Genomic DNA, 13,526 nt, shown 5'->3' on the forward strand with positions numbered 1-13,526 from the left:
GTCATTCACAGAGCAGGGACCACGAGGTCAGACCAGGCTGGCTGACTCCACTATCCCAGTGACCCTGAATCTCTCCCTGAGCCTTGTTCTGCATCTAAAAGGAATAGGAATATCACATCCAGCTGGATGGAGCCATCATTTAAATCCAAAAGAGGGGGGCGGGTGGTAGAGCTCAGTGGCAGAACGTGTGCTTAGCATCCACGAGGTCCTGGGCTCAAGCCCCTGTACCTCCATTTAAAAAGGCAATCAATCCATCAAAAAAGATACAGGTATCCTGCCTGGCATACAGTAGGTGCTTAATAAATGTTAGCTTCCTGGTCTTGCCCCAGCCCCATTCCTTCCTTACTTCTGCATGAGTGGTGTTTTCTGTAAGATCACCTGCCAAAATGGCTTCTTGTGTCACAGCATCTAAAGTGAGTAAAAAGACCCCATTTCCACCAGATGAACACATCTATCATTGCGTTAATAGAGAAGAAAGTGGTCCTTATGTTTTTTATTCCCAGTTTCAAATCAATCGAGCTACATGGCTTTCATATGTTTCAAAACAGAAATAACCTCAGAAAGAAAAATTGTTCAGTTACACAGAGGACAGTCCCTTTCCTTCTTGGAAACAGAAAACGAAGTTCGTGCCAAACAGTCCAACAGCTCTGCTCTTTTACCTTCAAGCGTTCACAGCCAGGCCTCCGCGGGCAGCCCGATTTTCTGAGAGCAAATTTCTAGAGAGGCTTTGACCCCGGACAGAGAAAAGGATCTTTTCTGGTTTCAATCAGGTCAAATGAAGAGCCAGAGAGAGGAGGTTGCCGGAGACTCAGATTAGAGTCTCCTTCAACCGGGCAGAAGTTGAGTGACCTGAACAACTTAAGCTCCGTTTCCCTTAGCCGGGACACTCGAGCTACCCTCTCAAGCATTAAGACATGATAAATACCTAATTGTTTCAACCACTGCAGAGTTTATGAGCGTATCCTATGTGTCAGGAGCGAAGTCGGGCCTGAAAGCATCACTTCAGGTGCCTGGCACATGACACATCTCAGTAAACAGTATCTCTCTCTTTTTTAATACATCGTTCTGATTTCAAAATGTGTTCACACTAAGATTGTGGATTACACCGTAGCGACATGTTTATCTGCTCAGCATTCCCTTCCTGGGAGAAGTAACCTGCCCCAACTCTACAGAAGCTGTCCTTGGCCCACGTGATTTCGGTGGCACTCACGCCACGGGCATGTGACCAATATGCCCAATCAGAATATTCCATCCTGGTGGCCACCTGCCCAGGGGTGGACATGTGAGCCAAGCTACAACAACTGGGCTCCTTCATGGGCTTTTTCTGGAATCCCAGGTGGAAAAGGCTATATGAGCATTGCAGGGGCCCATCTTGCCACTGTCTGCACACAGCCAATCTAAGAATGGAGAGTCAAAGAGATAAAGAGCCAAAGACCTAGGGACATCATCTGCGTCCTTAGATCCAGCCTTACCTGAAGCCGGCTCAGCCCTTGCACTTACAAGTTCTAAAAGCCAATAAATGCCCTCTCCTTAAGTTTGACCAAGTTAAATTTCTGTCACTTGCAACTAAAAGGGTCTGAGTTAGATAAACAGAAAATCATAGTACGTGTATGAAAACTCACCCATAACCCCACAACCCAGAGAAAACACCATAACCTTTGAGGGTCTGGTCCTCCCAGGTTCTGTTTGATGATGCTTTTGCTTTGCTTCATTTGTGTCTTTTGGAGTGAATGAGGTGGTTCTTTCTAAAAATAAGAAAACCAGCTTTCCAGCCAGTCCTCCTTCGACTTGAATCCTGATTCTGTCTCTTCTTAAGCTGTGCTGCTTTGGGAAGGTTATCCACCTCTCTGAATCTTGGGTTACCTATAAAATGGGGATAATAACTCTAGCCACACTCCACAAATGGCAGCAGTTACTCACACTGGGTACAACACTCCAAGATGTGATCTGAGGAGTACAGAATACTATACAATCATTATCTCCCCCGTCCCAGGCATTTGGCAACCTGCTATCTCAGACTTGAGAACTGTTTTTGCAGCTCTGCCAGGCTCTTAGCTTCTACATTATGTTGTTTTAGATAGGTCTATTCTTATTCAAGACATACATGGTTACATTCTCCTTTTCTTAAAGGTACAACTTGTCATTTTCAAAGAGAGAGAAAGACAGGTAACAGCTGGCTATACAGACAAGAAGATGACTCAGCTTCCTGAGCCACTTTATTTTTAAATAAACATTGCATATATTTCAAGGGTGCTGCAGGATGACTTGACTTACGTCTACACAGTGAAATGATCACTTCCAGCGAGCTAACCAACACAGCCATCTCCTCACATAGTTACCTCTTCTGTGTGGGGTGCGAGCACCTGAACTCTACTTTTAGCAAATTTCCGGCATTCAGTACAGTACTATTCGCGGTTGTCATCCTGCTGAACGCCAGGTACCTGGACTTATCCCTCCCACACCACTGGCACTGCCGTTCAGTCTTCACTTCTCTAGAATGCTGGGCCCCCGCAGGTAATGAAAGGATGAAGAAGTGACGGGTGAAAGATTTAAACACTTCCAAAGGGCTTTTTAATTGACTCACAGGAGGGATGGGAAAAAATGTCCAGACTTAACACAAACAAACTAGCAAAGCAGTTCTTGCAGCTGCACCTGGATCGGTTTGGAGACACATCAAGAGGAACACATGACGGATTAATTACCAAAGCTTGCGAAACACTTTTTTAAATTACAGCAGATTATTCGTGGATACTGTGGGAGTAACTTTGCTCTCTCATGGGATAATAACTTCTAAGCTTTTACATTTTTAAGTGAGAGATGAAAGGACAGCATTAGAGCAGAACTCATCACTGATCTTTATTTAGCAAAGCCCATAGAGAACACAGCTGATGTGACGATTAACCGTGGTTATTATGAGTGATCGTAGGGCTCTCTTATTCTCAAGGGCTTGAGGTTTCATCCAAATCTGGGAACGCTAAGTGCACACATGGAAAGATTATCCATCCTGTGTCTTGAGAAAAAGACTGGGAGTCGCTGCTCCGTAGGATGAGTGAGAAAGCAAGGGGAGAGTTAAAATGGTACCACCTGAAAATAACAAACTATGGCACGATGGCCTCGGCTGACCATACCAAAGCCTAGGATATTGACAAAAAGGAGATTTTTCAAACTTTAAACCAAACAGAAACCCTCATTCATTGTCTCGCTGGGATTAAAGAGGATGAGGTGCTGCAATGGGAGGAAATGCCTGGTCTTAACACAAACGGGGTTCAGAGGAAGGAGCAAGGAACGGTGCTGTGTGTGCGGTGGCCAGAATACACACAAATCTAAGAATCTGGGTTTCCAGATTTAGTTTTGAGGAGCTGAGCAAATATGCAAGGGAGAAGAAAAGGAAATCCAACACCGTGTGTGGTTTCGAGGGTGACCGACCTGGTCAGACCCCGGCCCGCAGGACGAGCCCTCCAGGTCCTCGTGCACGCGGTCCAGCAGCCAGAGCAGGAACTCCAGGGCGTCGTGCTGCGAGCTGCCTTGGAACTGAGAGCCGTACTTGGACACAGCATTCTGGAAGGAACAGAGGGAAATTAGATGGGCAGTTTGGCCTTTCCAACAACCGGCTAAGCACCAAGTCTACCCACGGTGGCGATTCAGCCCTGACGGGGAATGACAGCTCAAAACCCTGCGCGGCGGGAAGCAGCCTCCCCCAGGGAAGCAGTGTGAGCAGGGTTGCGGACCCAGACCACCCTCACCACGGCTAGTGGAATCAAAGGGCCTGGGCTGTTTTCTTTTCCTTTCTTTCAGTCTTTCCTTGGGATTTACAGAAAACCTTAGGATGCGCCGACACAAAATTCAAGATTTAACTGAGATGCTGGTTCTGAGTCTCTGGAACACACTAGCTTCGGTGCACAGGAGGGTCTAGTTTGGATTCTCCCCCCAGGCTTCTCTGCACTTTGACTCCCAAGCAGGGATGTCAGATTAGCGAATAAAGTAAATAATAAATAGGCAATAAACAACGAACGGTGTTTGCAGTAGGAGTATGCCCTATGGAACCTGAGGGGTGTATTTCTACTCACAAGTTATTGTTTATCTGAAATTTCAATTTAACTGAGCATCATGTCTTTTATCTGGTAACCCTACCCCCCTGTCTCCCTCAAACCTGTATCCTTAGTACCAACATTCTCTCCTGGTTGAGGCGGGGGAGGGGTCCCTTGATCCCGCCCTTCCAACTCGAAATCTCTAAAGCCAGCTCTTTCTCTTAGCATCAGTGTCCTCTTTCAGGTTCCCCCTCAAACACACATCAGTCAGCTTCCCATCCTGCTCCTTCAGAGGAGTCCTAGTGCCATTGCTAAGTGCTAACTCCTGCTGATCCAGATGGCAATACCTACCCACAGAGGAGCCCAGCCCCCGGGACGTCCCCCTGCCAACCCACCGCCTGCAGGAGAGCTCAGACCCATCTTCCAGAGCCCCGCTGGTGATGGTGCCCTTACTCCCAACCCCTCCTGACCCGCTGACTCACCCCCTAACAATCCAAACTCCCCCGGTCTGGTCCCATCCATCGCTCACCACTCCCTCACATACTTCAAAGCTCCTGGTAAATGAGCCACTGTGGCAGGGAGGCAAACACACTTTCCCACGTCTATCGTCCCTACCTCGACTTATTCTTCCTTCCAAGAGAAATCCACTCCCCTCCTGCTAATCACCCTAATCCTTCAAAACTGACACTTACCTCATCTTAGTCTGGCTAGAGAGCCACACAACCTTTACAGAAAGAATTTGACAATTTCAAGAAGACAGACAAGATAAGACCTTAATGATGTCCCTTTTTATAAATTCCACGCCGCGGGGTTTAGCCTAAGGTAATGAGAGATACAAGCAAAGATACCTCAATGTATTACAGCTATCAGGGGGAAACTTACTGCACACTTATATCAGATGGCCTTAAAAATTATGCTTGAGGAGATGCTCAAGAGAAAAGGAATGATCCTGTCATTTTTAATACAAAAATATATGAGATTATTTTATGTAGATTTATAGATAGATAAAAGACTAGAAAATATACGGTAAAATATTAACCAATGGTTTTAGAAAGATGGGACCATAGGAGATTTTTTTTCATTTTCATTTGTATATTGCAAACTTTTTTTTTTTACAATGAACACTGTTCTTTATTGGTCTTTCTCCAATTATAACAGTATCTGGCAGGTGTTTTACAGAATATTTTTTATGACTTTACCTATTGATTCTATTATTGAAGTCCTTTGGAAGTCTATTGAAATGTGACTAGAACTGCATCACAGTTAAATGCTAACATGGGAGGGATGAATAGCAATATTTGGTATTTCTACTCGGCAGTGTGGCACGGCTATACCTGTGTGTGTGTGTGCAAGTGTGGGTTTCTCCCTCACAACACTGATCATTTATCTGATATCTGTTATAATAAATATTCCTAGTTATTTCATATTTCTTGTTTTTAGGGATGAAATCTCATTTTTATATGTTTCTAAATTGGTCTTGCTTTTGATCTTCTATTTTGTACCTAACCCCATTAGTGACAGCGATAATTCTAAAACATGGATTTCGAGAACCATTTAGTAATTTTCTTTCTGTTCAATATTTTTTACTCCATTTCCATTGCATGTCTTACTGTTTTGTCCAGAACTTCCAAAACACACAAATGAAGAAGGTAAACTTTTTTTTTAAATGCCTCCTCATATATCCAGAGAAAACTCTAATTCAAAAAGTCACATGCACCCCAGTGTTCACAGCAGCACTATTTATAATAGCCAAGACATGGAAACAACCTAAAAGTCCATCAACAGATGACTGGATAAAGAAGATATGGTATATATATATATATACAACAGAATACAACTCAGCCATAAAAAAAAAAGAATGAAATAATGCTATTTACAGCAAAATGGATGGACCTGGAGATCATCATTCTAAGTGAAATAAGCCAGAATCAGAAAGAAAAATATCATATGATATCCCTTATATGTGGAATATACAAAAAAAAGACACAAATGATCTTATTTATAAAACAGAAACAGACTCAGACATAGAGAACAAACTTCTGGTTACTGGTGGGGGAAAGGAGGTGGGAAGGGATAAATTGGGAGTTCGAGAGTTGCAGATACTAACTACTATGTATAAAATAGATAAACAACAAGTTTATACTGCATGACACATGTTCAATATCTTATATTAACCTATATGAAAAAGAATATATGTACGTATATGTATGACTTTAGTATTGTGCTATACACCAGAAATTGACACAACATTGTAAACTGACTATACTTCCATTTTAAAAGGTTAAAAAAAAAAGCAATGCCTCCAGCATATCACTTGAGGCATCCCACATGCCTAAAATTGTTGGTCTAAAATTGATCCTCAAGCACATAAGCTAAGATAAATTCCAGATGGTGGAAATCCTTAATATAACCATAGAAGAACTAGAAGTATATAAAATAGAATGTTTCTCAAAAGGTATGAAATAAGTAAAACTTTCAGCAGGGAGAAGGAGGAGAGAGTTTGCCGAAAATGTTTGCAGCAAATATGACAAGAGTTGAGGGACTTACAGAAACAAGAAAAAAGAACATTAAGACCAAGGCAGAATGGACAGACAGACAACATAAACAGACAACTCCAACAGCAGCTGGAATTCCTACGACTAGTAAAAAAGCATGCAAGAATCCAACACCTCACTGCTTGTAAGTAAAAACAAGACGCTACTTCTTTTTGTTCTATAAATTAATGACAGAACATCCTGTACCCATCGCTGGTATATCTAAAATTTGATATAATTATTTCGAAAGAAATTTGTTGATAGGAGTACTAAAAATAATCAAGTCCAATAAAGTCGATTTAAAAACTAAAAAAAAAACAAAAAACAATAAATACTTAAAACTGGGATGGTGATTAACAGGTACACATGTCAAAACCCATCAGATTCTACACATAACATTTTTACTCAGCCACGAGGAAAGAAATTCTGCCATTTGCAGCAACATGGGAGGACCATGAGGACACTGTGCTGAGTGAAATAAGACAGGAACAGACAAAGGGGGTATGATCTCTCTTATATGCAGAATCTAAAAAGCCTGAAATCAGAAAAACAGAAAGTAAAACGGTGGCTACCAGGGGCTGAGGGTGGGGGAATGGGAGAGATGTGGTTTAAGGGGACAGATTTGCAACTAGTAGATAAATGAGCCCTGGAAACAAATACATGGTCCAGGTGGAGGTATTGTGGGTTCGGCTCCTGACCACCGTAATAAAGCAAATATCACAAAGCGAGTTACACCAGTTTTTTGGTGTCCCAGGGCATATAAAAGTTATGCTTACACTATGCTATAGTCTCTTAAGTGTGCAACAGCATTATGTCTAAAAAAAAACCAATGTACACACCTTAATTAAAAAATAATTTATTGCTAAAAAATGCTAATCATCATCTGAGCCTTCAGCAAGTCTCATCTTGGTGACGTGTCAGCCTTGATGCTGATGGCTGCTGAACGATCAGGGTGCTGGCTGCTGAAGTTTGGGGCGGTTGTGGCAATTTCTTAAAATAAGGCCACAGAGATGTTTCCTGCATGGATTGAGTTTTCCTTTCACTCAAACACTTAGAGGCCATTGTAGGGCTATTCACTGGCCTAACTTCAGTATTGTGTGTCTCAGGGAATAGGGAGGCCCGAGGAGAGAGAGAGAGATGGGGGGATGGCCAGTCCACAGAGCAGTCAGAACACACACATTCATTGACTCCGTTCACCATCTTACACGGGCGCAGTCCATGACGCTCTGAAACAACTACAATAGTGACATTAAAGATCACTTTAACAAGGATAATAATCATGAAAAAGTCGGAAATACTGTGAGAATTACCAAAATGTGACACAGAGACATGAAGCGAGCAAATGCTGCTGGAAAAAATGGCACCGATAGACTTGCCCAACGCAGGGCTGCCACAAAACCTCAGCTTGTAAAGGATGAAACGCCTGCACACTGCAATAAAGGGAGGTGTGCCTAGGCAGTGATTATAGACAACAAAACTGAACTATAGACATTAAACTTGCTAAGAGACTAGATTGTAATTGTTCCCAACACTAGAAAAATGATAATTATGCGACAGGTCGATGTTAACCTGCGCTACTGTCGGCAATCCTGCTGCAATACAAATGCAGGAAATCAGTACGCTGTGTACCCTGCACAGCGTCATATCTCTAATATAACTCAATATTTTAAACTGGGTGCATTTCATTGTACATGATTTATACCTCAAAAAAGTTGATTTAAAAAGCTTTCTTGCTTTTTAGATTTATTTTAGATTATTTTTAGATTTCTTTCTAAAAATAACAAAATAGCCATCTTTGCTTTAACCATGTAATTTCACTTCAAGGAATTAAGCTTACAGAAAGGATCAGAGCTAAGGACAATGATTTAAACATAAGAATTTTCAGTGCAGCGTGATAACTGGAAAATTGTACAGTACATAAATATATCCCGAGGAATTGACGAGCTCTTTTTATGAAATATTATACAATCATTAAAAATTAAGTTTTATAGAATATTTTAATGACCAGGAGAAAGTCTTATGTTAATACTTAAATTAAAAAAGCAGGATACAAAACTAGAACTTCCAATTGTTTGTATATGATCTGAAGCACATCAACATGGTTATTTGGTTCTCTCTAGAGGGTGGAGTTCCAGATTTTTTTTCACATTTTAGCACTTTCCAATTTTTTATAGTTACATACATTTAATTACATCATTAGAAAAGCAAAATATTATGAATAATACCACAGGCAGGATTTCAAAAATGTATGTATTTACTTGCTGTTAAAACAAAAAGCAGTCCTACTGCCTGTGCAGGCCAGGTGACTTGGGGCTCAGGAAGGATGGGATACCACAAACCCATCCCATATGTGTGTCTGGGCCGGGGTAACTCACTCCAGCATGTTGGCCCCTTCTAACTTCCTCCCTTTCTGGGTTTGAACCTAACAATCCCTCTTAAAGACCAAACTCCTTTACACAATCTTAGGTGGCTTGTCCCCAGCCAATTCTCCAGCCCCTTCCCCCAGCCATATCAGCTTTCATGAATTCATCTTATCATTCATTCATTCTGCCCAGCCGGAAAGGCTTCTTGGCCCTACCCCCTCAGTGACTGACATTTTCAGTCTCAGAGTCTACAATGTATTTGCCCACCCTCCCATGTCCTTTGTTTACCCTTCATCCTTCAAAATTCAACTCAGTGGTTACCTCTCCTGCCCTGCCTCCTCACGCCACCTCCCCTCCTGCTAGAAGTGCCCTGTATCTTTATGTTGTAGCACTTGTTATCAGTTCTAATCATACACCCCTGGGATTATTTCACTGACATCCACCTCTCCTGCTGGACTGTCGGCTTCTGGAGAGGAGCCCCAGGATCAGGAGTTATGCCTATCACCCCACATGTATTCCATGCTCCCTGTACAGAGTCTGGACACTCCATATCCGTTGAATGAATAAGTGTCTCCTCATCTATGAAATAAGAAGAGCCCACCTAGACTTCAACCAGCAAGGTTTAAAAGCCCAGATTCTGGAATCCTTCTCCACTCTCTCCAAGGCTGCCTTCCTGAAGTCGCAGCAAACCCTGGGTTATATCACCTTTATCAATGTATTAACAACCTGATTATCCTTCAGTTCTCCAAGGCTCACAGGGAGCTTCTTGGCCCTTTGAGAGCAGGCAATAGATAGGAAATCCTGGTGAGTCAAGGAAAGTGATTACTAATTTGATAGACATTTCAAGCTCCTCTTGCCTCTCCCATTGCTGCAGTAACTGGATGAGAATGCATCAAGCAAGAGAAAAGGTACACAAAGATTACCTCCCTGCCTCCTCTAGGTCTCTGCAGGTGAGGACATATAATTAACTCACTTGATGCTCACACCAACCCTATAATAAGGTAGGTACCACTAGAGTCCCATTTGACAGATGAGGAACATTGAGGCACAGTTGAGCTTTTAGTAACTTGTTCAGGGTCACAAAGAACTTGCTCTTAACCACTGCTTCTCACATTTAAAAAGCAAATGATGCCAAAGGAGGTATTACTGACACCCATTTGACCCACTGACTCCTGCAGGAGAGGGCTTCACTGGTCGAAGCAGGGGAGAGGACGGTGAGGGCTGGCATCCTTTAGGGTCACATGGCAAGGATTGCTTTCTCAGGCTGAAACTCAAGAGCGGTGATGCTTGTGGAATGAACACTGACAAGTTCCGCCTCCCCCAAGAACAACAGTCCCTAGTCTGTGGGGAGCCTCAGCTCTCTGCCCAGAGCTGTGGTTTTTTAGCAGGAAGCCAGCCATGTGCATCAATTATCAGGACCCTTTAATCCAACCGGGACCCCAAACAAATACCCTGCTTTAATCCTGGGTGAGGTGATACACATAACTCCCAAAGCCTCATGATCCTGCAGCATCCCCGCTAAGCAGACCGTAACCGCGGGGACAATGGATACAAACCCACGCTAACGCATCCTAGACGATTTAATTCACACTGAACCAAAGGATAGCACCTCCGGTACGGCACACGCACTGCCTCCCCTCCAGCACTCAGCGCAGTTCTTGGCGCGCAGGGTCTTAGCTTCCAGTGGGCTTAGAATAAAATGCTAACTCCTTACCATTGCCTCCGAGACCTTACATGGTCTGGCCAACCTCACATAGGCCCCTCTCTACTCTGGTGGGCAACAACCACCCTCGTTTTCTTTCATGCCTCCAGTTCTCAACTCCTTCAGGCCTCTGGCCTTTCTATGTGCTGTTCCCTCTCCCTGGATTATTCCTAGATCTTGGCCTAGCTGCGTCCTCGTCATTCATCTCCTCCCTCCGAGGTCTTGGCCTTCGAAGTCGGACTCCCCCCAGCGCATGCCTCTAGACTGGTAACTCTATCCCTAACGTTAGAATCCTTCAACGAATGTTTGTTGAACGCAAAAGAAAAAAAGGGTTGAATACACTCCAATCTACCAGCTCCCTGCACTCACCCCCACCCCTCAAAAAAATGCCTGTAAGTTAATTCAAAAGAAAACATTCGCAAGCAATAACATACTAATCAACTCAAAACAAAAGCGACTATCCGGAGCTGAACTGGTAAATGCCACCTAAAGAAGTCCCCAGGAACACCCTTTCCTGATGGCGCAAGCACTTCTCCAGAAGGGCCGGGACTCGGCGGCCGCCGAGCGCTGCCTACCTTGAACTCCGCGGAAAGTTGAGGCGTGTATTCGCGGGTCCAGAGCGCGCGCACCAGCGCCGCCAGCTGCTCGGTGACCTCGGCGCGGCCGGGCGCCGCCCGGTAGCGCCCCAGCGCCAGGAACTCGGCCAGCAGGTCGGTGTTGCTGAGACATTGCACCACGGCGTTCATGAAACAGGTGTTGCCGTGGTTCTTCAAGCCCTGCGCTCCCGGGGGCCGCGCCCCGTCGCCGGCGGGGAGCTGGGGCTGGGGTCTGGGCGGGCGCTCCTCCCCGGGGCTTCCGGGCGCGGCTGGATCCGGGCCCGGGACGCCGGCAAAGCCCCCCTCCCCGTCGCCATCGCCAGGTCCCAGCTGGGGCTGGGGCTGGGGCTGGGGCTGGGGCCGGGGCCGGGGCGGCGAGTCCCCGGGGCGGGAGCGGCTGCCCAGTGCCAGCAGGAAGCGGCTGAACAGGCGGCGCAGGGAGCGGCGGCGGCGGCGGGGTCGGGGCGCGGGCGGCCCCTCTCCGGCCGCGGCCCCCGCGCCCGGGTCCATGGCTCCCGCCGGCGCCCCTCCAGGAGCGGAGGCCCCAGACCCCGGACTCGGGGCCGACGAACCGCTAACAGGCTCTTCCAAGCTCGGAAAGGCGCCCGGGCGCCGGCTACCTGCGGGCCAGGTGTGCCGGGACCGGGCGGAGGCGGAGCCAAGGGCGGAGCCGCCCCGCCCCGCGCGGGAATCCGGCCTTCGGGCCCGCCCCGGGCAGCGCCCCGCCGCCCCCACCCCCGCCGGGTCCCACCCCGCCGGGTCCCGCCCCCGCGGCGCGGACCCGGAATAAAAGCGCTGGAGGGCGGCGTTTGGCCTCCCTCCCCGCTCCCTTACCTCTTACAAGCCTACCGACCTGAATTTAACCTCTGCTCCTGTTCACCTCCCAGCCTTCAAGCTGTGAAAATAATGACTTAATATGAACGCCCTGGCGTGAACTGCAGAGCCCTGGCGATTTCCAGGTTTCCTGTAATTACGTCCAGGTGAATGTGAAGAGAATGGAAAGGCAGACTCCCCAAGGGGTAGCCTCGGGCGCTGTGCACAGACGCGCACTGGGAGCCGCGAAAGGATGGGGAGCACTTTTGTGCACGGCTGTTTCCTCCGCAGGCTCAGGTGTGTGTGGCGCCACCGCCTTCTAGCTCGTCTGCCTCGCAGGGGAGGTAGAGCCTTTCCCGGGACCCGCCGTCCTGGGACCTTCAGAACCGGGAGCCGCATGCTGCCCCGTGATGGTTGCGGTCTGCTTGCTTAAATTACAGGCTAGGTTAAAGAGTTTACCCAAACCTTCAAGTGAGACTTGATCGTCCTCCTTTTAGTTGGAGAAACGGGTTGAGAGGTTAACGCAATGGGCTGAGGTCACAGACCCGTAAGCAGAGAAACCGGAACTGTAGACTGCCAGCCGCATAGCCTGACTCTTTCCAAGCTCAGAATTTGCTTACCAGGAAGTTTTCCGGCTCCCGGGCGCGCCCCCTACGAGGTCCTGTGTTCACTTCTTAACGCAAAATCCTGGCTGAATTGTTGGCTGTGTAAGAATTGGCTTTGCCTTGTCCCGCCCTTGATTCCCTGGGTAATTCTGGGGGCCTTGCTCACTTTATCCTATAACTGTCAGGTTTATAATTAATCAGGCAAAGTCTTGCAAAGTGAATTTCTCAATTTCTAGCTCAACAAGAGATCAGCAGGATGCATTATTACATCAAAACCCTGAAATGATTCTTATTATTTGATGAACAGCTCATCATCGTTTATTAAATATCACCTTGATATGTTAAATAGGGCAGCAGCAAGTTACCTGAGTCAGAAAAGAAGCACTTATTAAAGGATAAAGATTATGCTCAGAACAAATGACTGTATTGTGCAATTGAAGACTCAAAGTGTTTCTCGAAAACGCCATTATTTACCCTCTCTGGAAAAGGATACCTGGTTGGATGATAAACACACAAGGTCTATTCCTTCGCCCTTCTAATGGTAAGCAGACGAGAAAGATTGTATGGCCAACTCCAGAAAAGCACCTGTGAAATTTCACCTGAGATAATTACCCCAAAGATCCCCAACACGCGTTTTCTTTGAGGAAAGCACCATCATTCGTGCTTAACTTTCTACTCTGTGTCAGGATTTCTGCTGATGGTTTAATACATTATTTCACTTAATTCTCACAAGAATTTTTTGAGCAGGTAGCCTTGCTTTACAGAAGAGAAAACAGAATAACAGAAAGCTGATGCAAAACAAGACAAAAACCCTAACCAAGATCTGGATTCAAACCCAGGTCTCGCCCCAGCCAGCTTGACCAATGAAATGCTGATTAAGAAGGT

At 45.9% G+C, this 13,526-nt stretch overlaps 1 protein-coding gene across 2 annotated transcripts in view; it reads right to left on the reverse strand.

Moving 5' to 3' along the window:
- Positions 1 to 11,748, reverse strand: part of USP43 (ubiquitin specific peptidase 43) — a 47,415-nt gene extending 35,667 nt beyond the window's left edge. For both annotated transcript variants that reach the window (XM_015250812.3, XM_006217790.4), the window contains exons 1-2: positions 11,203 to 11,748; positions 3,427 to 3,558 (exon numbers count right to left, since the gene is read on the reverse strand). In XM_015250812.3, coding sequence (XP_015106298.3) covers positions 3,427 to 3,558; positions 11,203 to 11,733 — 663 coding nt within the window. In that variant the 5' untranslated portion in view covers positions 11,734 to 11,748. The remainder of the gene's footprint in view (positions 1 to 3,426; positions 3,559 to 11,202) is intronic.
- Positions 11,749 to 13,526: the final 1,778 nt, after the last annotated feature.

The sequence above is a fragment of the Vicugna pacos genome, chromosome 16 (assembly GCF_048564905.1).
Source record: "Vicugna pacos chromosome 16, VicPac4, whole genome shotgun sequence".
NCBI classification, from domain to species: Eukaryota; Metazoa; Chordata; class Mammalia; order Artiodactyla; family Camelidae; genus Vicugna; species Vicugna pacos.